The 24,836-nt window shown below is 30.0% G+C and overlaps 1 protein-coding gene and 1 long non-coding RNA gene across 2 annotated transcripts; both read right to left on the reverse strand.

Moving 5' to 3' along the window:
* Positions 1-339: 339 nt before the first annotated feature.
* Positions 340-1,249, reverse strand: LOC122585969. The gene is made up of 2 exons (XR_006321839.1): positions 1,085-1,249; positions 340-912 (listed from the first exon to the last, which is right to left on the reverse strand). It is a non-coding gene; the product is annotated as an uncharacterized LOC122585969 (long non-coding RNA).
* An 18,850-nt stretch (positions 1,250-20,099) lies between these two features.
* On the reverse strand, positions 20,100-24,456 carry LOC122585100 (6-hydroxynicotinate 3-monooxygenase). Its single transcript, XM_043757195.1, is given in 5 exon segments — positions 20,100-20,745; positions 21,544-21,754; positions 21,830-22,134; positions 24,032-24,133; positions 24,135-24,456. Coding segments are annotated over 5 exon segments (1,326 nt in total). The 5' UTR covers positions 24,309-24,456; the 3' UTR covers positions 20,100-20,211.
* Positions 24,457-24,836: the final 380 nt, after the last annotated feature.

Here is a 24,836-nt window from a genome sequence, read left to right on the forward strand (position 1 = left end):
AATATAAATTCAATGCATGAAATTACTATCTTGAATTAATAAAATATTAAGATTTGTTGCCTTGTTGGTTAAATAGACTATTAATTTTTTTTAAAAACTCTGTTACACCTCAACAATTCGAGCAGAATGTGATAGCATGTTAATTAACTATTGATTTAAATAATGATTTCTCAAAGTCATGTAAAGTATAATTAATAAAGTAATGTTACCTCAAAGTATAAAGTTTACGCGTATCAATTAAATTATAAAGATATAAATAAATCATGTCTTCGACAAATCTGTATATGCAACTTAATAGATAAATAACTCGTAAAATTACAAAACATGATGTAATATATATAGTACACAAAGATAATTGTGATATTGAACTTATTCTGCAGTCATACAACTTTCATATCAATTACATTTATCTCTTTCCTTAGAGAAGATAAGCTTAATTAAATCAAATAACATGTAGATCGCTAACATGTATATATTCTGAATACCTGAAACAATTCAGTTTAATTGCAGTAGAAATAGCTCAAGAGGGATAGACAAGGAAGGAGAAGATGAGTTGGGTGAGAATGACAAAAGATGATAGAAAGACTACAGTTGAAGAGACGACAAGAGGTGGAAAAACAAAAAACATGGTTGGGTCTTACAAGGTCAAGAAAAGGTCTTACAAGGTCAAGAAAACATATGCCAAGAAAATAAGAAAAGGCAACAAGTCAAAAAACCGAAATGGAAGACAAAGGAAAACATAAGCTAAAAGCTCAGGTAAGGATAGCACCGTAGGCATCTATGACATACAATTTGCAGACATTTTTGCTATAATCGTCGTCTCCAATGCCACAACCTTTAAAATGTCAGCAATCAATGGCCTGTGGATTGACATTCTTTCGTGTGGATGATCATGCACATGTAATTGTATTCCTACACATAAGTTATGATCAAAGTAAGTAATGTTGATGAGCTTTATGAAAACAAATAGATTAATAAATGTATATATAGTTGTCAAAGTATAACTTAGATAATAATCATCTTATGAAACTATTAGTTGACTTGTAGAAAATACAGAAATAGAAAATACATATGTGGAGACTACCTTGGAAGAGATGGTGTGTTGTTACTTTCCTCCCCATGAAAGTTTTGCAGGCACTACACAAAAATTGAGAGAGAAGATAGTGAGATGGGGGGCTTTTTATAGGAGGGGATTATGCAACTGACATTTGACAGGACCTAGAAAGAATTTGCAACGCACCGGCCTGGGTTCACGTAAAGCGGAAAGGTAGACCCCCCACTTCTTAACTCAACATCGTTACATATTGTGGCCAATTCCTATAATCCTATTAAATCAAATGAATTACGAGTAACTTGCTCCTCCTAATTGTCATTAAAGTGATAGTACGGTGGTTAGAGAGTTTTTTACTTTGTGGTTTTTCTTACTAGGAGGTCATGAGTTCGAATCTTGTTACATGCAAATGTGGTGAATGGCCTTAGCAATGTTATACCCATCTATACATGGGAGAGCAAACTCTTTAGTACATTGCCAAGATTCGAACCCGGAGTGGACGCATCAAAATTGGGGTGTAATCCATTCATCCCCTCTGCCCTAAAAAAAAAAAACTTGCTCCTCCTAGTTAACTAACGGGAAATGCTAAATACAGCCCTAAGGGCTGTATTTAACGTGCATAAAAAAACTTGTACCTTCTATATTAAAAGTTCGCCCCCTGATTTTCATGGTAAATATACAAATAATTTATGCACCTTAAACACAGCCCTAATGGTTGTATTTAGCAAACCCCTTAACTATATAAATAAATTAAGTCCCCGGGACATCAATTAATGTCTGTTTAATGAACTCTGAGATTTTTAAAATATCGATAAACATAATTAACGCTTCTTAAAAGTGCATTTAATAGTCATTAAATCAAGTTAAGTTTTATTATTATTTTTTAGTTTAAAATGAATCAAAAATATATATTTTTCTATTTTAAAAAACTTAAACTTCATCTAATGCACACTAACTAAGCATCGGGAGCACATTTTATTTTAACAAATCCCATAAGTTGAATTTATAACATGTGTAATTAAATCCCTGTAAATCCCATTTGACGGGGCTTTGTAAGGTCTTTTATGCGTTTTTAACAAAGATGTAAAAATTTCAGTTAAGACGACGTTTGAATAGAACAAAGACAAATGTTATTTAACTGTTGTCATTAAAAAACACTTTTAAATATATTAATATAAGGTTGTGTCAACCATGTTAATATCATATTCACCGTAACATATGTAGTGTCACAAAAAGAATGAAGATAAGTTTTAAAAAGCAATAAAAAGTAGTATATACGTAGTCACATAAAAACCAGGGCAAGGTAACTTATAATGTAGTCACATAAACCTTTCATTGTTTTAATAGGATTTTTGTAATGTTTAAAGATAGAATTTTAATTTGGCTTTGTTATGGGTTTATAATGTAGTCACATAAACCTTTCATTGTTTTAATAGGATTTTTGTAATGTTTAAAGATAGAATTTTAATTTGGCTTTGTTATGGGTTTATAATGTAGTCACATAAACCTTTCATTGTTTTAATAGGATTTTTGTAATGTTTAAAGATAGAATTTTAATTTGGCTTTGTTATGGGTTAAAATGTGTTTTATTCTTTCTTCCGAAATGGACAGTACAACGAATGCGTTAGAAACCATACCTAATTAAATATATAAATGTAATTTATAGAGTCCAAGTTTTGAAGGATTTGCAAGTTTGTTGGCAATGAAGATTTAAACTTAGGAATTTCTCGTAAATAAACTTTTGGCAAAGGAAAAATGAACAACAAGAAAACAACAAAAAACTCCAAGATATGGTATATGGTTCATCAACATATCAATATGCCGTAACTTCACCACTTTTACACATTCTCATTTTTAACTTACACATCTTATCTATATTTATATATTACATTATAAAACATTTATCTTTTTCCAATTTTTATCAACTAATTAAGTATTAAAACTGATAACCTTAAAATGTCCTTACCTTTTATTCATTTTTATAAATATATTCACTTGAAATACTTATAATATCTTTTTGAACTTAATTTACACATCTACCCTTAAGTTTTAAATAACTACGTTACCTCTTTACATCAATAAATTACAATAATCGTTCGAGCTATCACCTTCAATCGCCTGTTGCCGCCACCACCACCAATCGCGCATGTACTCTTTTATTTAATAAATAATAACTACATGTAATTAAGATTATTATAAAAAACATTTGCCCCTGTTAATAAACATAAATATGTTTCTAGTTTGGTGAACTAATCTATACAACGATAATAGGATTATCGTTTTGTCAAGACTCAAGATCTAGGTGTGTTTGGTACTTATATATAATGAGAACAGTATCCACGCGTTGCAGCGTTGATGGCAGTGGCGGTGATGTAATGGTGGCGGAGGTGGTGGCGGTGACGGGTGGTGGCGGTGGAGATTGGTGGTGGCGTTGGTAAGTAGTGAAAGTTATTAATGTATTGTGGCTATAATGTATGGTACATTATGCAATAGAATGTGTACATTGTAGAAACTTAAATGTAATATTGAAATTTTAAGTTTAATGTTGAAAATCAATAGTGAATTTGGTTTATAATATAGTATAGATATAGATAATGTGTTGAAGCAACCATGATACTACCGTGGATCTTATGGTTACAATTGCTTGTCTATTACTCTATGAGTATATATAATTGGATTTGAACATGATACGATCAAATAACAATTAATTATAATAATTTAAACCTGTCTATAACTTGATAAGTGAACGATAAAATTGACAACCAATTAGTCGATTATATTTAGTAAGGTTGCATCGATTAACAGTGGTACTAGTCTTTATTACTGAATTTAAGTTAATTAGTGATTATGAGAATTTGTAACTTGAATAATACAAATTAAGTGATCTTTATGACTTTGTTCAATTGTTTGGATGTTGATTTAATATTTACGTTTTCCAATCAAAAATATATTGTTCTTAATTTGTTCTAATGGTCAATTGCCTTGTGTGTTCCGTAAGATGGGGTTTAGAGTCTTGCAAGTGAAAGGTTTGAACAAAATGTTGTATATACTAAATACGAATTTGTTGATTGAATTGAAATAAATATTTTACATCACACTTAGAGCTCTTACAATGCCAGTGCTTGGCCCGTTCTCTACGTGCAAGGGCGGATCTCTTTATGGGCTTGAGAGGCCCCGGGGCCCTTCCGTTTTTTCAATCATTAGTGTAGTTTTAACCGTAGTTTGTTTGAAAATATATTTTTTTTAGTGTTATTTTTGTGTTCTCGTAACTTTCAGTTCCCTCTAATTATTTTTCTTAGTGTTATATCTTGGTTGTGACTGTCGGCCCTTCTACTAAATATGTCAAGATGACGTGTCCTTCAAAGTAGGACGGACACACACCACTATGTGTCACGACCACCACATGTCCTTGGCGAGTCTATCTCTCTAAAGAAAGTGGTATTTTTAAGTAATTTATTTATTGAGTGTGTAAAGATGTTCAAATGATTAGTGGTATAAGTGGTAGGCATTAAACTAGTCATGACATTACGAATGTCTTAAGGGCGCTGGCATATCTTTGTCTTATGTAAAGCTGATATAATCATATAATACTGATAAGAATATGTCTTTGGTGATATATGAAGACGAAGACGCTGTAAGATGTACATGACTGGGAAATTCCATCTTGTTACTTTAATTAATGCAATTTAAAGTAAGTTGTATGTATAATAAAAATAGTGAAAGTAAGGACGCGTGGAGATTATTTTTTATCTTATGGTGCGTTCGGACTTCGGAGTTCCAACTTTCGCGCGAGTTGTTTATCATCGTTCACGGTCTTCAAAAATATGGTCAAACATTGTACGCCATATGCATTTCAATAATTAAGGGAGTGGTATATTTACAACAACATTTACATTTAGCCGTTCACAACAATGCATATTTTATACAGTTGTACTCTGTACAGTATAAGATATATATATTTGTTGTAAATGATAAAAAGTTTTTGTAGATATATCACTCCCTATTTAAATAACCATGTTACAATGTATTACGGGAATTCTTCAGTTCTTTTAACAAATTTTAATTATACTACTATAATTATATTATACATTTATACTACTAGATTTAACCCACATGTTATATGAAACTAACTAAAAATATAGATAAAAAATATAATAAATGATAATTATATTATTATTCATAATTTATGATATAAAAGACAGATAGATTACGATGGATGAAAAGATAAAATTATACTTTATGAATATATAATACACGTCAAATATGTTAAAACATGACTAATGAAACATAAATAGTTATAAATCATATAAAATCTGTTTTATGATTTTTTAAAAATATAATATAAAATACTTTTCAAAAAAAGTAAACATAATATAACAAAATTTTCTCATTTGAAAAAAATAACTATTATTGAATTAATAAAAAAAACCATAGTATAATTTATATAAACATCTTTAATCTCATATAAAAATTAAAAAAATAAATATTAATTAATTGAATTACATTTGATGATTAATATCATAGATGACAACATAAATATAGAAATTTAAATAAATAAAAAATGACAACTCATTAAAAATCTAATGTAGCATAAAGCTAAAAATGTCATATAAGAAAAAACATATTCTCTTATATAATATAGGGACTAGATATCAGTTTATGCAAGATTTATTATAACATTAAAATAACTATATTATAAAATGCATTATACAAATATCAATTTAATATGAATATGTCATTTTGTATGACAAATAGAGACTGGTAGACAGACGAGGCTAGTTAAGTTGTTTCGTGTTTTTCTTTTTCCGCTTTACTCTTTGTTATTATTTATTGGGTTTTGTTAAACGAAGTCGAGTTTTCGTTAAGATGTATTAATTAGTTGTACACTTATCATAAAATTAAGAGGGTGGATTTTCAATATGAAAATATACAATCTTTTTTTTATACGTGAAGCCTTAAGGGATATGTTTAGCATTTTCATTATTTTTATTATCTTATGTTATCTTCATTGTTAGTACATTTTGTTGTCATAAATCATAATGTATACATATATCATTGTAATCAAATTAAAATAACATTATTTATAAAAATAATATATTATTGTCACAAATTTTGTTTCATAATTTATTTAATTAACATTATTTGTTCTTGCTATTGCCATAAGTTACTTTTATTATTGTTAGACACGCTATGTTTGTGCTTTTTAATTGTTATAAAAGTGTTATTATTTGTATTAAAAATATATCAGCGTAATATGCTATTTATATCATTGCTACGTACATATTATGTTCGTAAAATATTATATCCTCTTTTGAAAGTGTCATTATTGAGATTAATATAATTATTGCTATAAAATGATGTAACGTTATGTGTATTAATACTTATTTAGCTTTTAAATTTGGCTTCGACGTAAAATTATTATTGTTATAAGTTTAATTATAAAAATTTAAGTTATTAACAATTTACGTCTCTACGAAGCGAGGATTAATTGTCTCCAAGTTATCAACTAATTCTTACTCTTATATATGGTTTATAGTCGATGGATGGTTAGTCTAAAAATCTTCATATCAAAAGGAATCAAAATGATAACATATGTAAATTGGTGATTAACATGTGTTGGGTTCAAATCTTCAATATGAACCAACATGTCTTCTTTTCATCTAACAAAATATATGTCATATTCTAAATTCAAAAAAGAAAGATGTAAATAGCGAGCAAAATAATTTAATGAGCGAAATAAATTTAAAAAAATAAAACCTTTTGTTGAAGAAAAAGACATGATCAATCTACAATTGACAACAAAATAAATTAAACGAGTTGAAAAATAACAATAACAAAATAATTCAATATCAAACAATGTTAACGACATACCAAAAATTAAATTAAAGTGATATAAAAAAATGTATGTTTATTTTGTCGAGAAGTTATATGACCATGATTTTTTTTTAAAGATACATAGGAGATCGAAGAATGTTGAAAAATGATTATTAAAAATTTATTTAGGTTGTATATATAATAACTTTTTGTAAAAGTTTGAAGGGTAGTATATATCTTTAAAATTTAAAAAGATTTATTTTGATAAGAAAAGATTTATGATAGATTTTTAAATATATCTATCTATTTAATAAGAAAAAAGAAAAGAGCTAAATTAATTAGGAGAGAGGATTAGAGCCAAAAAGGGGAGATTAGGGTAACAAGTAGTTACTAATATTATTAATATAGATATAGATATATATAGATATATAAAATATGGGTGGCAATCAAATGAGAATCAACTTAAAATGAGAACAAATGAGAACACTTAAAACTACATTTTGATGCATTAAAAGTCCATAAAACTGACATAGTGCATAACTAATTATCATTATTTAAGTCTTTAACAACACATGGATCCGTAAAAATCGAAAAAAATCACGCTTTTTGTTGGGTGCATTATTTTGATAATATGCATCCAAGATGGATGCACAAAACAAAAAATGTGATTTTTTTTATTTTGAAAGATCAATGTGCTGTTAAACACTTAAATAATGATAATTAATTATGCATAATGTTAGTTTTATGGACTTTTAATGCATCAAAATGATGTTTTTAAGTGTTCTCACCGTTCTTATTTTAAAAGTGTTCTCACCGGAGTGTTACCCTATAAAATATAATATTAATTCCACTTATTTATGAATTTCTAATTGCTTAATTTTAAAATATTCTGAAAAAAGAATATCAAAATAGAACATCGTCAAAGATATCTAGCTTGCATCTTATGATCTTATTTGGATTTCGTGTATGTTTTATTATTTGTCACTGTTTATAAATATACTGACAGCTTATTGTATCGAAATGCTATATTAGGTCTGATTTATATCTTTTATATACTCAACTTCTGTCTTAGATTGTCATTTTGATCAACAAGTTGATCGAGTATTGCTTTTTTTTTTTCTTTTTCTTTTTTCTTTTGTAGTAAAACTGTTATCATGTTATATATAGCAACTTGTATCAAACTTGTGTCAAGGCAATCTTAATTCACATTTTAATTTCTTCTTTTGCTTTAGCCGATTCATAATGAGATGTGATATTTACATCACATAATTGGATTAATTTACCATATTGTACGCATCTCATAACATATTGTATAAACATCTAATGCATGATTATGATAAATTTATCGAATTATGTGATACAAATATCACTTTTCATTAATAATAGATGAGTCAACCAAATTAGTAATTTTGGCAAGTTAATTGGGGTTAATCAACTTGTAAATTTTTTCACCTACGCATAATTATAACTTTTAAAAACAAACGAATAATAAATTTACTTATAGATACGCAAAACATCAAAATTTTCAGAACTCGAAAAACAGATATCATAAAATATTTTTCTTCTACTAGTTTCTGTCATAAAGTTTTAACTGCTAAATCAATAGGAAATGTATACTAGCTTGTATAGTGTAGGCAGTAACCAATCATGTTAGGACCATCCAAAGTCAAAGCATATCTGGCTTGACATTTAATCACATGACCTTAGAAAAGGTTTGCTTTTGTTGCACAACAAAACAAAAGTGTAGCGACCACATTATAGTCTCTTATAAAAGAATCTAGAAGATTTAGACCATAAACGTTTAGTGTATTGCCAACCTCGCTCATGCGTGGATTCGATTAGTGATCCATGTCCAAATTCAAAAGCCCACTTTGTGGCAAGAAGCCATGCTTGCGATTGAGTCATTGAGAAGAGGATTCTAAGTTGCGTTCAATCCAATCATCGGCAATGTTTCATTATTGGTTGGGTATGTGTTTTATAAAGGGTGAAACTCTCGGAGGTCACAAGTATTCATACAATAGGATCAATTTATGAGGAGGAAAAAAAAAGAGGTTTTACAACATTCCCGTTCGAAAGATGGTATTTAAGTGTTTGTCATACTGTGATTCAAGATATTAATCTAAGAGATATCGAATATAGAAAAATTTATATACCACATGATGAGTATAAAGGCCAAAAGGGGGGTAGATCGATATTGATTAAAAAGAACCAATTAAAGTTTTTTTAAATTTATTGTATACACACACATTATAAACCTATTTGATTATTTTCCATTAAGAAAATTGTCGTTTTTTAACTCCATTTTTTACTTTGTTACTTATTATTAATACATACATGATTTCCAAATGTTGAGTTTACACTCCCGAATCACAAGACATTGCATCTACTATGCTTATAAGTTCGACCGAAATTTTATGATAATTAAATTTAAAACTCTTACTAAACATATAACATATTAACATATTATTATGTATTGTAATATAGATTCATTCATTGGTTTTTAATACTCTAACCACAACTTTAAGTTAATACAATGAAACGAAAATAACATAATGGTACGTAGTCAAGAGTGTGTTTTTTTTAAGTCTTCTATAAAAAATCACATCAAAATAATATCTTATGATTAAAAGACATGAAGTTCTTAAATTATAAGTTAGTTGAAAAGTTATATATATATATATATATATATATATATACAATCAAATAAGAACAGTTTTAAAATAAAAATGGTGAGAACACTTTAAAAACACCATTTTGATGCATTAAAAGTCCATAAAACTAACATGTTGCATAACTAATTATCATTATTTAAGTGTTTAACAACACATTCATCCGTCAAAATCGAAATAGTCATATTTTTTGTTTTGTGCATCCGTCTTGGATGCATTTTCATCAAAATGATGCATCCAACCAAAAACGTGATTTTTTTAAGTGTTAACTTATATAGGGTAACACTCCAGTGAGAACATGTTGAAAATAAGAATAGTGATAACACTTAAAAACATCATTTTGATGCATTAAAAGTTCATAAAACTAACATAGTGCATAACTAATTATCATTATTTAAGTGTTTTACAACACATTGATCCGTCAAAATCGAAAAAATCACGTTTTTTGGTTGGATGCATCATTTTAATAAATATGCATCCAAGATGGATACACAAAACAAAAATATGATTTTCATGATTTTGAGAGACCATTGTTATTTTAAGTAATCTAACCGTGTTCTTATTTTAAAACTGTTCCTATTTGATTGTCCCCCTATATATGTGTGTGTGTGTGAAAAATAACTAATCCTCCTAACAAAGTAGCCTAAAAGTCTCCCTAACACTATAAGAAAATGACATGTGGTATCCACTAATTCTCTTTTCTAATCTTGCCTCTTAATTTTTCCACATGTCATAATCCAATAGTTGGAATGATTTTTAGACTATTTTATTAAGAAGATTAATCATTTCCCAGTATATAAACAAACCATTAATGTACGAATAATAAAACTTATATGTTTACATAACATATGAATAATGCATGTAACTACGTATACATTGAATATTTTTATCTAAGGACGCGCTCAATGCGTCTTTGAGCTGTCACATCGTATCCTTTCATATCTTTAAAAACCTTTACACGTTCTTAAAATCTTTTGGTTTTAACTCCAACCATATAAAGATCTTTATATATCTTTACATTTATATACAAACAAAAGAAAATAGTATTGGAGATAGCCTAAGGGCATGCCCTTAGATAAGAACATACATCAAAAAAATCTTTAGTTTTAAACAAACTACAATGCAAAGAATATTTATGGACAATTAAAGATAGTTTAAAAACCCAAAACACCCCATTAAGAATAGTCTAATACTAGTATATCATGGAAAAGGTGGTCCACATATCTTTGACCGTTTGCCAAAAATACTAGACCATGGGCACCTGCAGCTATATACCCTGGTCGAGCCAGTAGTGAGACCTGGTCAGGCCAGAGGGCCACCCCACATGACCATCATCATCATTTGATTTTGACCCCATTCATTTTCTCCCATTTTGTGGCGTTCACTCATTATTTGCATATATTAACTTTTTTCCTAGCGCTATTGGCAATTTCTTTTCAATTATTGAATTATACGAATACATATACATTTTGCTATTAAACATCAAATACATTTGAATGAAGTTGTAGGCAAGTTTAATATGCAAAACACCATCATGTCCGCCTCCATAAAAAAATATATTACTTGATTTATATGAAGATATTCTTGCATAAATTGACCAAACAAAAAATAGAGTCGCTAAAGTGATATATCAACATATATACTTAGAAAAAGAAAGTTGGCTTGTACCACCATACATAACAACAACAATTATACCCAATCCAGTCATAAATGAGATACAAGCTAGGAAGGTGGGATGCATATATTTCCACGGTTCTACCCAGAGTTAAAAAGACTACCATCAGACTAAACTTCCGGTTAGAAATGAAAGGGAAAAATGACCGTATGTGGTACGTGACCATACAAATACGAAATTTAGCTTGTACATCGATCAGTATAATATTATAAAAAGAGAGTCACATTTACACGACAAGACTTCGACAAGATTATGCATTGTCCTTTAGTAATTTGTTTGGTTGTCAACCCCGTGTTACAAAGTTTTCCAAAAGCATAGTACTGTTTTCATCCATTTTATGATTGCAAAATGCATTATTATTATTATTATTATTATTATTATTATTATTATTATTATTATTATTATTATTATTATTATTTTAACGTACGTACTATCAAGATATATTTATATATATATATAAAATACCATATGAAATAGCGCACAGAATCTCATTCCTTGTTTTAGCATTTATTTTGGTTCATGTGTCGTCACCTCTTTCATGTTGTTATTCAATATGTATTGATATGTCATTCGCTCTTTTTATACAACTTATGAAAACACATCTAATTAAATTAATGTTCATCCTGTTACTAAATTAATTGGCATGCACTTTTAGCTCAAAGTTATGTTATTACACCTATCTACTTGAATTTTTATCATGCCACTTTCATACATAATTTGAGCAAATTCAAATGTTAATCAAAAATCATAATGATTACTATATTGAATTTTTCAGGAAAATAATAGGACAGTAGTAAATATGGATAACGAGTGTGTGGTACCGTGAATATAGGCTTCGGTGAAGATAGAAACAAAATCCTCTGCAAATATTCTTTTTGGATAAATATATTTCCAGTTTTTTTTTAAATATTCAACTTGGGCCACTTATAAATTACTCTGTGGTAAAAATTATATTCGAGAGTGGACACATGTCATGCATATGTTGATAACCTTGTATAGCTTTTAGTGACCATCTTTCCTCGATCGTTTTACGAAGCATGTTTTGGGTAAAAGTTTAGCAGAATAACCTACGTCAAACGCTTTTAATGAGTACATAATTTGCTAAGAGCGATAATGATGTCTAGAGCAATGATTTTACTTGTTATAAACAACGGAAATGAAAATTTTAACGGGCGTTCTTCTCACCTTTCATCTTATAAGTTATAAGACGGTTGACAACCCACTTTCTATATCTTTTTTCACCACTCACTTCTAACCAATCACAGCATGTCACCTCAACTTCACCACTCATCCAAATTTCATTGTCATTCGACCACTCATTTTACAATTTTCATTTTATCTAAACATTAAATTTCATTAAACTAAAAATATTCAAATACATAAATATTACATAAATAATTCTTGGAAACCTTAAAACAAATAAAAAAAAAACATACTAGAAATACTTAAAAGATATAACATAAATAATAGAAATACGACTACTATTGCATTTTTGTGTATATGTTTGAGTTGTAGTGTGTTTTTTGAAAGAGAAAGTGAATGTAGTGTGTGTGTTTTGTGTTGTGAGTTGTATATATGTATATATAAACTAATAAAGTATTAAAACCAAAAAAAAAGGAAGTAGCCGTTAGTGGTCAAACAAGCCGTTGGAAAGCACCTCGATTTCGTATGTCGCGCATTATCAACCGCGTGGTCTGACCACGCATCTCGACCCCACGACGCGTGGTGGCTTGATGGCGGCGGTGTTCCGTGGTGGCGCCGCAATGACCACGCATCGACCTTCCTACCGATGCCAACGCCCTAACGTTTATTTTAGGAAAACATCTATATAAAGGAACCTTTTTACTATTAAAGGTAACATATTTAGTTTTGGTATATTTAAAGGATTTGATTTCTAAAAGTTTCGCGACAGAGGGAACATCGTTAATTAATATTTAACAGCAACTCTTCGTTAAGTGTTACGTCACTACTGCCACGTCCTTAATTTTGCTTACGTGGTATTTTGATTTGACTGAAATACATATATAAGTATTTGTATATACAAAAATTTTATTCCGGTTTCATTGTTGGGTCACATATTAGTTGATTACACCATCCGTTAAACACAAACAAAAAGCGGGGAGAGAGAAACGGAAAGTGTGATACGGTTTTTCTGTATATACAAAATTACAAATACTTATATATGTATTTCAGTCAAAGTCAAATGTCATGTAAGCAAAAACGATGATGTGACATTGGTGACATGTCATTTAACGGAGGGCTGCTGTTGAAAACTAACGACATTCCTTTTGTTGCGAAATTTTTAGAAAATAGGATATTTTAAATAGAAGAAAACTAAATAGGTTCCCATTAATAGGAAATTTGTATAAAAAAATTACTTTTTTTTATAGATATTTTCATTTATTTTATGGTTTGCTTATCAACACACCCACCAATTATATTACATCCAAAATTACTAACAAAAAATAAAAATTAATAAGATTTTTTTTATATAATTATTAATTCTAATATAATTAATAGTTAAAATTTTTCTAAAAATAAAGGTAAATGATATCAGCAAAAATGATCTAACGATTATAAATTTGTGGTTGAACGGTTTATCTTGTGTTGAGTTAAGGTTAGAGATGGCAACAAAACCCGTATCCAATGGGGAAACTCGAAACCCGACATTTTTTGGCCGGGTCCGGGTATGAGGGTATAGGGGCGGGTATGGGTATGATAATATATAACTTTTTTTGGGGTCCGGGTACAATTTTAGATGTAAACCAACATACCCGACCCATAAAGCCGTATACCCGACCAATATATATATATATATATATTTCTATTTCCAAAAGGATTTTAAAAATATGAAATGGTAATTGAGGTAATATGTGTTAAAATAACAGTATCTACCAATATACTAAAACAAGATTGTGGTATTTTTGAAACGACATGTGGCGAGATCTTTGATCGACACGTGTACTTTTGATAAGAATCCTAATCCAATTATGTTTCCAACTATTATTAATTAATTTAGTGAATATTATTTATATGAAAACAAAAAAACATATGTTCTAATCTATACAATATTCTATATGATCATCTTTTAAAAAATAATAATATAAATTCATCCATGAAGATAATTTTCTTTATTTTTTCTATTTATATTTTTTATAATAATCTATTCTATACAATGTTTTAAATATTTAGTAATCTTCGTTTAATTAAATTAGTGAATATTATTTATATGAAAACAAAAACATATGTTCTAATCTATACAATATTCTATATGATCGATCTTTTAAAAAATAATAATATAAATTCATCCATGAAGATAATTTTCTTTATCTTTCCTATTTTTATTTTTTTAATCTATTCTATACAATGTTTTGAATATTTAATAATCTTCGTTCATCGATTCATATCGAAGAACCTTTTTAGTTAGAAACAACTACTCTGTATGTCTCAATTCAATCAATTAAAACCTTCTTTGTTAGGAACAATGCCACATGCAGCTGCTGAAAGTAAGTTTCTTTTCATGTAGTTGTAATTTATCAAATACTTTAGTTTACTTATTATATTAGATTTTTTTAAGTGATCAATGCTTAAGTAGTAGTTTAATTGTAATAATTATGGGATGTTTGTTATTGCGATTACAAAACAAATTCTATGTTTTCAAAATAGATTATGTGTTTTTTCATATGCTATAATCTTTTTAAAACTTATTTAGTTTATTAATGTTTAAACTTGCATTACATGGTTTATGCATCAAATAGATATATAAACTTTAATATAATTAAATGAAAAATAAATATTATTAGTCAATTTGTGCACCGCGCACGGGTATTAGTACTAGTTCAATAATATATGTAGTAATTAGCTTTCATGAGAGTGTGTATGTGCGTCTGTGCATGCCGCTTTCGTGATTTATTTGTTCTTTGTAGCTAATATACGATATATACATGCAAATGCTTCAAAATTTCCAGTATATGTAAATATAACGAGTCAGATTGCAATTAGTATTTGACATTTTATTGGTTAACTTTGCTACATGTTAGCACGCACATTCAAATATTAAAGATATACTAGTAGTTTTTAGTTTTCTGCTACATGTATATTCTAATATTTCTTACTGTATTTGATATATTGATAATTAGTAATTAGTATTAGTATAATATAATATAATTTAATGGATTTCAAAACAAAAAACATTAACGGATCCCCGATTACTCATGGGGAAACCTGTTACCTGACGGTTAATAAGTAATGAAGATCCGTCGGGTCCAGGCCCGGGTGTGAGACGGAGATTTTTAAACGGGTCCGGGATTACTTAAACCCGGACCATACCCGGCCCGTTACCATCCCTAGTTAAGGTGACTTGAATTTTTAGGGTATTTTTTTGTTGAGTTATGAAAGCAGCATATCAACCTTTGATTAAAGGTAAGACTCTCTTCCCTCATAGTTGCTCAAGGATTGGGTCATGTTGTTGTTGTTGTTTTTTGTTGAGTTGTGTGGACTGTATATTCTATTTGTGTTTATTGGGTGACCAATTAACTTTAATTAATTTAACGTTAAAAAAAACTTTTAATTAAGTTAAAATATAAAAATAATACTTGATATTTAAACGGCTAGTCAAATTTTGTACCTTTTTTAGAAGTATTATAGAAATATAATTGCAATTGCATGTTCTTTTATTATCGGGATGAATTGAATGCCACATTATTTTCTTTTGTTATTTGAAACTTTGAATTGTCAACTTTTATAAACATTAATCATAAATATATATGTTTGTCTTACATAATATTTAATGTAAATTATAGATTAAAACTTAAAAGGAAGTTTTATGGACATAATTTTTCAACAAGAGTTATATAAATAAAAGATCAAAAATATTTGCACAGTAAAACATTTATATTGAGACAGATAGAAATTTTTATTTGTTATTTAGTTAATTAGCCTAATGATAGGTTAAAACCTTTATGTTAGACGTATAGTCTCAAAATATATATATCAAAAGTAAATATTAAAATAATAAATAATAAAACAAGTAAAAAATAACAAAACATGAACAAAACAAATTTAAAATAATAAACCCTTTTGTAGCAGAAGAAGAAGGCATAATCAAAATATAATTGACATCAAACTAATTTAAAAGAAATGAAAAATTACAATAACATAACAAATATCAAATAATAAACAAACATGAAGAAAATATAAAATTAAAGTGATATAAAAAAACCGTATGTTTTTTCTTGTTGAAAATTTATTTAATTAAATTTGTTTATAACAGATAGGAAGGAGCACAATAATATGAATGAGAATAATTGATAAAAAAAAAAAATTTTTACTTGTATATATGATAATATTGGGAGAGCTTTAAAAATATTATATATCTTTAAAATCTAAAAGGATTTGTTTTGATAGATAGAGATTTATGATAGAGTTTTAAATATAAATATCTACTTAATTAGCAAATAAAAAATAAAAAAATCTAGAAACAATGAGAGCTCTAGAGTAATTAGGATAGAGTTTTAAGAGGTGTCAAGTGTATCTCCAACATAATCTTTTAGTTATAGTATATATTTACAATGTGATATTATTATGAAAGATAATTAAGAATAAAAATTTAAACATACTTGTGATCATGTACTTGACCTTCAAGTATATGTCTTTGTTCGTGATATGAGTCCATAACACGAATAGGTTTATTTTCAATCAATTGTCCTATGATAAATAGATAACAAATAAGACTGATTTCATATTTTTTGATAAAAATTAAAACTCTTGATTTAAGTAATAATTAGAATTTTAAACATAATACGCAAAACTAATATATAAAAATGGAGAAAATTTTATACCTGTTTGGTTGAGAAATAGAATGAATCTTGAATGGAGTTCATATTGATTTGGATTTAGTATTTAAGTAACCATCTGTTGTAATCGTGTTTTGTTTAGTGATCGTCTCGTGTTCTGTGAAACCTATTATGTTTCGGATAAAGATGTTATATATTGTCATATATTATTGTGTTTGGGATAAGTATCTAGAGTTCATATTGTGTTTATATTAAATATTAAATTTATTAACATTTATAACTTATAAAAATATAATCTAATATATTATTAAATTGGACGACATTATCAAAATTGTATGGACATACCAATATACGACATCTATAGATATCAGTTTATAATATTTTATAATGTTTACTTTTAAGCTAATATTCATCTTTAGTAATGTTTGCGACATTGATATCTATATGTGTAAATTTATATTTATTTATAAGATAAAAAGTCAAGAAAAGTCAAAATTACATTGAATACATATATTGTATTTTATCTTTTGAAATAATTTTTTGTAGAAAATATTTCATATGTTGACATTTTTTTAATTAATTAAATGATTAAAATCTTCTCAAGTTGATGGTTAGAAATAAATATAATTTAAGTATTATGGGCTAAAAAGTGTAAATTATTAATGGAAAACAAAAAAGTGTAATTAATAAGACTTTTTTTAAAAATATTAATATAAATTTAGAGTAATTAGGAGAGAGTATTAGACCTAACAAACGATTTTAGGAGTGCTAAGTATATCCTCAACCTCTTTTTTTAATTATATGATTAGGATTTTGTTAATGCCAGCCCTTAGGGTTGTCAGTATAAATTATTTGGATACATTAAAATTTGTACTTTATCATGCAAAAATACAGGAGGGTGATTTTTAATATATAAAATACTAGTTTTTATGCATGTAATTTAACCCATTAATGACAACCCCAGCCCTTAGGGCCATCATTATCATTTATTATTATTATAGACTAGCATGTTGCCCGCCGCAATACGGCGGAGGTAATGTCGTGGTGACGGCGGCGATAGGTGGTGATGGCGACAAATAATGCAAGCTATTGAAGTAAATTTAACTGATATAATGATTAGTGTAGTGGTTTTAATAGTTTAGAGACTGATGATATAATTTATTTCATTAAGCGTATTTTAGGTATATTAGGAGAGATAATTAAATTAATAGAAGAAAGTAATCTAGGAAAAAAGAAAAGGGTATTTTTGTAATATTTCATGAAGTAACATTCTAACATTTTTAAAATTAAAAAGGCTATTTTTTTATAAGTAAAGATATAGATATAGATAGATGTCGTATGTGTGAGTTTTAGGAGTTAAATTCGGAACAAGATTGCAGAGTGCATCTTGGTATTCATGGACATCTTTTGATTTTGGGGTATTCGGATTGTAGTTTTTATTTTCTGGTTTGTTATTGTTTATTTTTGTTCTTTTTGTATGCTTTAGTGTTGATATTGGATGGTGTTGTTGTAATGATGGTGGATATTGTTTATCAGCATCCTGTTAAGTACACCCTAAAGCATCACAACTTACAAGAATGTCTTTTGTGTTGTCTCTATTTCTAAAATGATACTCGTAATAAAATAAAATTTTGTGATGCTTTGACATTCTTGCCTGGTTGTCTGAATTTCTCGTACTTTAGGGAAATGCCGTCTTCTTCATCCAATAAAGATCTAGACATCCTTCTATGCGAAAATGTAAATATTCTACACTCGTTTTGCATTATAAATTGGAAAATACTAATCTTTTAAAAAACCTTAAAATATATCTACGTGTTTTTTACTAATTTTCTTTGCTAATCTCACTCTCTAATTTTTTCGCACGTCTCTCCATCTAATAGTTAGGAGTACTTTTAAGCTATTGTTTTAGAAGGATTTACCATTTTTCATATATTTTTTGAAACCGAAGTTATAAATTCTTTCTAAAAAATACAACTTTTTACAGTTTTGTAAACCGTACCTCTTTAAGGAACTTAAAAATAATTTTTGGAAAAAAAACTAAGTTAGATTTATTAACGCCCGCACGATGTAACGGAATGATGGTAGCGGCAAAAAGTAAAAATAAAGTTTATTTATCTTATATTGAGTGTTAAGTAGGCTCATAGTCCTTTTAATAGCCTAGGCCTAGTGACGATAAGGTCATGGGTTCAAAAAACCCACATATGGGGTTTTCTCATATTTATTGAGTTTTCTCTTGATTTGGTGTATTGACATTAGTGTCTAATGGGGATATGATTGGGTGGTACCCTGGTGACACGATGATACTCCAGTGATCCGTCAGTGATCCAAATTTGCCGTTTAAAAAAAAAAGTAGGCTCATAGAAAGGATTAGTTGTATTGATAAGGGCATTTTGAATATTTCAAACATATAAAGTTGAAAGGGAGGGGGTGAGTTTTTTTTGTTAAGGAGCAATTATAATGGATAATTTTTAAGTAAAGGATTTTGTTGATCATCAAATTAGTATTACGATTAACTCGTGTTAAAGTATGTTTGAAGATTATTTTCAGGTGTTATTTAAACTGATATACTAACAATTTTAATGCATATGTTAAACCAAATCCTTATTTAGATGCCCTCGAATTTGTTGTATTTGATACATACAATATTAGTCTAGTCTCGTGTAAACATACGGGCAATGTAAGCCAATATTTTATATATACATGTGTGTGTGAGCGTGTCTATACCTATTTAGCTGAAAATGATGTGGATTTTGGGCAATGCACAAAATGCCTGCAGTATATAAACTAGTTAGCTGAAAATGCTAAATGCAACTGTGATTATAGTAAAACACAAACCTTTATAGTTTAGAGCTTTAACTATGGAGAAGCAATTTCATTGGAAAGTATTGCATATTATTCAAAAATTTATCCTGCTGTGAAGTATATTTCATAGCAAATAATGACGCATTAAACAGAAAATTAGAAAGAAAAATAAAACACAATACACCATAATGGAGGTTCCGCTGCCAACACTGGGAAGTGCATGCCCATATTATTTGTCAATTGTCAAGCATAGTACATTTATTGGGGGGGGGGGGTAGGGGGGGGGGGGGGGGGGGGGGGGGTACTAGCTATATTCTTAGTCCTTACTTGTTCCTTGATAAAGGGATGAACTTCTACGCTTATATGTACTCAGTCAATGAATATACAAAATAGGCGTACAACTTTTTATAGGTTGGAGTAATATTCTCTTTTAGCTATCGCACTCAAACAAGAAGGGATGTCGTTAAATGCAGGCATATATTTCTGTTGAAGTTCTCTGCATTCTTTTGGAGTGCCAGTTTTTGGATCAAAAATGTTCCTATCAGGCAAAACCAGACCCTGTTTGATCCGACCCAGCCTTCTTGAATGTAGAACCTGCCTTGAGGTGGTGGGCACTCGAATAGACTCGTATTCTTTTAAACCCTTGCTTAAGTTTTCAACTCCATATTTCGCCAGACATTGACCTAAAACCGCTGCATCCAATATAGACATGTTTGTGCTTCGTAGACCATGTGGCGTTGTTGGGTGGGCTGCATCTCCAACAAGTATCACATGGTCCCATACAATCTGCTCTAAGGGATCACAATCATATATGACATTCAAGAATGGTTCTTTGGTTGCTTTTATGGCTCTTACTAGTTCAGGCACCCAAACCTGCTCTGCTTCCTCTTGCATTTTCTTGATCATATCGTTGCTTACTTTCATAGTAACGGATGTCCCCTAAAGATTTCAGCCAAATGCACAAATTAGAAAGGGAGTTGAGTGCTATGAGAAGTTTCACATCAAGTATTCAATAAAGCAGTAGTACTTTTTTTCCCCATACTTGCATAGACAGTCATCTATACTTTTGTTAACATTTTCATGTCATTGCTCTTACACAATCGGCATCCCATGTAGTTACAGGTCGTATTTTTATATAATTTCACAACATTGAAACAAAAAAAAAACCTGGGTGGCCAAAATTTTATTTAAAAAACAGTGTCAGACCTACATGGAACAGATGTTAAACTTGGGTACTATTGATGGAACCACGTTAGTGTGACCGTCACTGATCATGTATCATTCCTGATATGATAATTGACGATAACTGAAATCCCTACGTCTAGTAAATATATAATGGGCGTATTTACTCTTAAAGACATACTATAGGGTTTCTCATTAGATGATTGGAACTATGAGGACTAATGTTACACACATTAAACACCAGAGGGGTTGAATGTGTAAATGCTCTCATCATAAATAGAGAGTCATTAACTTTAGGTTAATCACTAATCAAAAACATAATACCCTCACTAAATTCGTGTGTATGTCTTCCTCTCTAATTCGCGCATAACTCCAGCCGAATTTATCATCTCATTATTACTCAATCATCTTGTTTAGGGAACCCAAAATCAATAGCAACCATGCTTAATGCTCTTATAGGTTCCCCAGGACGATCTGGAATGTTTTATCACTCGAATCGAATCATGTTTATTCCAACAACTATCTAGTGACAGTTTCTCTAAAAAAAGTAATCACCTTTAGTTGTGGCTCCGGTTGATTCACGTACCAGATCCAATTGATCCTTTTGTTCAAAAGCTCGTAAAATACACTATGAGTTCCAGAGGCCAAGTCAAAGTATAGGCTCTTCCCCATATCGTCATATACCTTTTGCAGGGCAACATAAATTTCTGAATTTTCATCATGAGACAAATCCAACACCCCTCTCCAAGCACAGTAACCCGAGTACCTACATCATTGTTACCCCCCATTATTAAACACATAAAGCTAGAAACAAACGATTATTTGGTTACAATATACAAACCTTAATTTAAGATCAGGGAGAAATGTCTTGCGAATAGAAGATAGACAACCATCTGCTGCCACTAACAGATCACCTACAACCTCAACCATTTTGCCTGTTTGAAGAACTTTACTTTGAACCTTAACAGATTTTTTGTCATCAATTAAACAAAAAGACTGAAAAAGATGACCCCAAAAGAGTATATCCGGAGGTAGTGCATTGTATAAGAGACTGTGGAGGTCAGACCAATATGCAGCCCTGAAATTGAAGTTCATGTCTCTTGTCAAAACACGACTGGTCTTCTTCTCTGAGTCAGTAGCGTGATTCTGTGAAGAAGAAAAAAAGTAAAAAACTATCACCTTCTAAAGAATTTTTGATGAATTAGGTCTAATTTGTAAGCAAAATAATAACGATCACCAAGGTAGCCTAGTGGGCAGACGTCTTGATGACCTCACAAGAGGTCTCAAGTTCGAGCCTCTTTAGGTAAACATCTTGGGGTGGCAAGGAAAAGGGTTCCGAAAAAGTAACGGGATTTGGCAGCAAATATCCAAGTCAAGGACTCACCTTCCTGGGGTTACCCTAAAAATGGAAAACCTCACCCCTGTACCTATTTCTATAAGCAAAATAATACTCCATTGATTTAACTTCTAAATGCATATATGCCAAAACTACTTTCTGTTACACCAAAAAAAACAGACTTTAGGTACGGTATATTCGACATATTCTAAAAAACAAACGTATATGCACTGTTGACTTCCTAGAGAACTCCTTATACCATAACATTACTTGTGGTAACATTAATAACCAACAATCCTGACTAATCCACACACCCCTCTTGACAGCAAATATGATATATACATAAAGCAAAAACTAAACTTGGACAATTCCAAGCAATACATCAAATTCAAACTGAGTCATGCACTTCCTATGTATCCAATCTCAAACAAATTCACAGTTCTGACTTGCATACAGCAGTAGACAAGCCTATCCAAACAATAGCATGAGTATTGTTTAAAGAGGACCACTCATCTTTCACGGCTCACTATTCCAATTCGCACACACTACTTGGCCATACATCAGAATCAAATGCAAATATTTCAAGCAGCAATAAGAGCATTATTCTTACACTTCAAATCCCAAATGTATGCATTTCTAATGACATTCACCGTCTTCCTGATTTTTAATGACATTAAATTGTTCCTGACACTGTCGCTTATGATCTTGCGAAGAGTCTCTTTTGTCCTTTCTTTACCTCTGAATGTCCTCAAATTCCTTTCTTGCCATGTGAAGTACACTGCAGCTCCCAGAACCAGCTTGTTCACTATCACTCCTAAATTCTTTTTCCCTTTTTGACTAGCTATTTTATTCACCGATCCAACCAAGTCATTCACATTACCCATTCTGTAAGGCATACTCCTCAACTCATTAAAAACATTCCTTGTATAATTACATCCCGATGTCCTCACAAGAATTGAACCTCACTAGGAACATCTTGGGGTGGCCACGGAAAGTGTTTGGAAAGGGTCACAGTGAATCCCTGGTTAGACCGCAATCTAAGATCATCTCCAATGAGTTCTCTAAGCCTCCTCTATCTCTAAATTACTAAATATACCTTATAAAGCATTTGACCTCTCTCAGAATTTGATCTACCCAAACTACTCATCTCCTTTATATACTAATTTGAATTTCTTAACCTAAATTACCTATAATACCCTAAATGAAATTATTTACAACATACATCTTTCAACTCTTAAAATAACTACACTATCTCCTTTTGCATCAATTAATTTAACATTATTAACCACAAAATTACCGCCACCACTACCACCACATGTGCCACCGTCACCATCACACCGCCGCATTGCGCGGGCATGTGACCACTATATATATATATATGAATTCAAAAACTGGGGGGACCAAAAACTGTCTCCAATGGTAGAGAAATTTATAGAGGAATTCAACTTTCCTCTAGATACAGAAGATCATTGTTCATCCTCTAAAACTACTTTTCGATTATATAATATATGCAAAATTGTGAAGTAGTAAGGAATAGAAAGATTTTCAGAGTAATGGTTGGAGATGGTCAAAATCCATAGAAAATGTCAATGATCAAATTAATATAGTACCTCTAATTTTTAATAAAATGAGAATTATAGAAAAAACATACTACTGTATATAAATAGATACATATAGATTTAATTTGATAGATAGATAGATATATACCTGATCAATAGTGAGGGGCAAGGTAAAAAGATGAAGTTGAGGTTGAGGGAGCCATGAACCGAGAATGGTTACCGATAAAGGATCAAGCCCTAAGCCGGCCCCCAGTTGGGCTTCCTGTTGGTGGAGATGTGGTTTTTTCAAGGACCACCACTTGCCACCCAGCTGACAGCAGGGCATGGGCGGTGCATAGTCCTGATATGCTCCCTCCCACCACCACCGCTTTCCCCCTCCTCTTCTTACCCTCCTCCCTACTCATTTCCCACTTCCGCACATTCATAAGGACTGACTGTCTGTTACGAGTTTTTTTTTTGTGAAATCTCTAATACTAATGGTTTTTGTTTGTGGTATCAGACTTTACCAACAATAATAGTGTTCGAATTTGATTTTGCTTACGGGGATGCAACACAAATCGTGATAAAAATTTTTTATAAAAATAACGGAGTAGTATTAACAGGTAGGAAAACATATTAAGAAGACTTTGCAACTTGATACGTATATGGTTTGGCTTTAGTGTCGTTTTTAAATGGTCCTTGTGGTTTGTCATATTCGCATTTTGATCCATGTGTTTTTTTTTCGTTGCAACTGGTCCCTGTCTTTTTCATTTTCGTTGCCAGAAGCCCCTGACACTAACTTCTGTTAAATTTGGCCGTTAAATAGCTCATTTGCAATGCACATGAGGGTATAATCATCTTTTTATTTACAAAACACTCTTCTCCTTCCTCTATCTTATTTTTCATCCGGCCACCACCATGAAATCCGGGGAAACAAGTAGTATTATTATTTTTAGATCTACAGACCCATTTAA

This window comes from Erigeron canadensis, chromosome 1 (genome assembly GCF_010389155.1).
Source record: "Erigeron canadensis isolate Cc75 chromosome 1, C_canadensis_v1, whole genome shotgun sequence".
NCBI classification, from domain to species: domain Eukaryota; kingdom Viridiplantae; phylum Streptophyta; class Magnoliopsida; order Asterales; family Asteraceae; genus Erigeron; species Erigeron canadensis.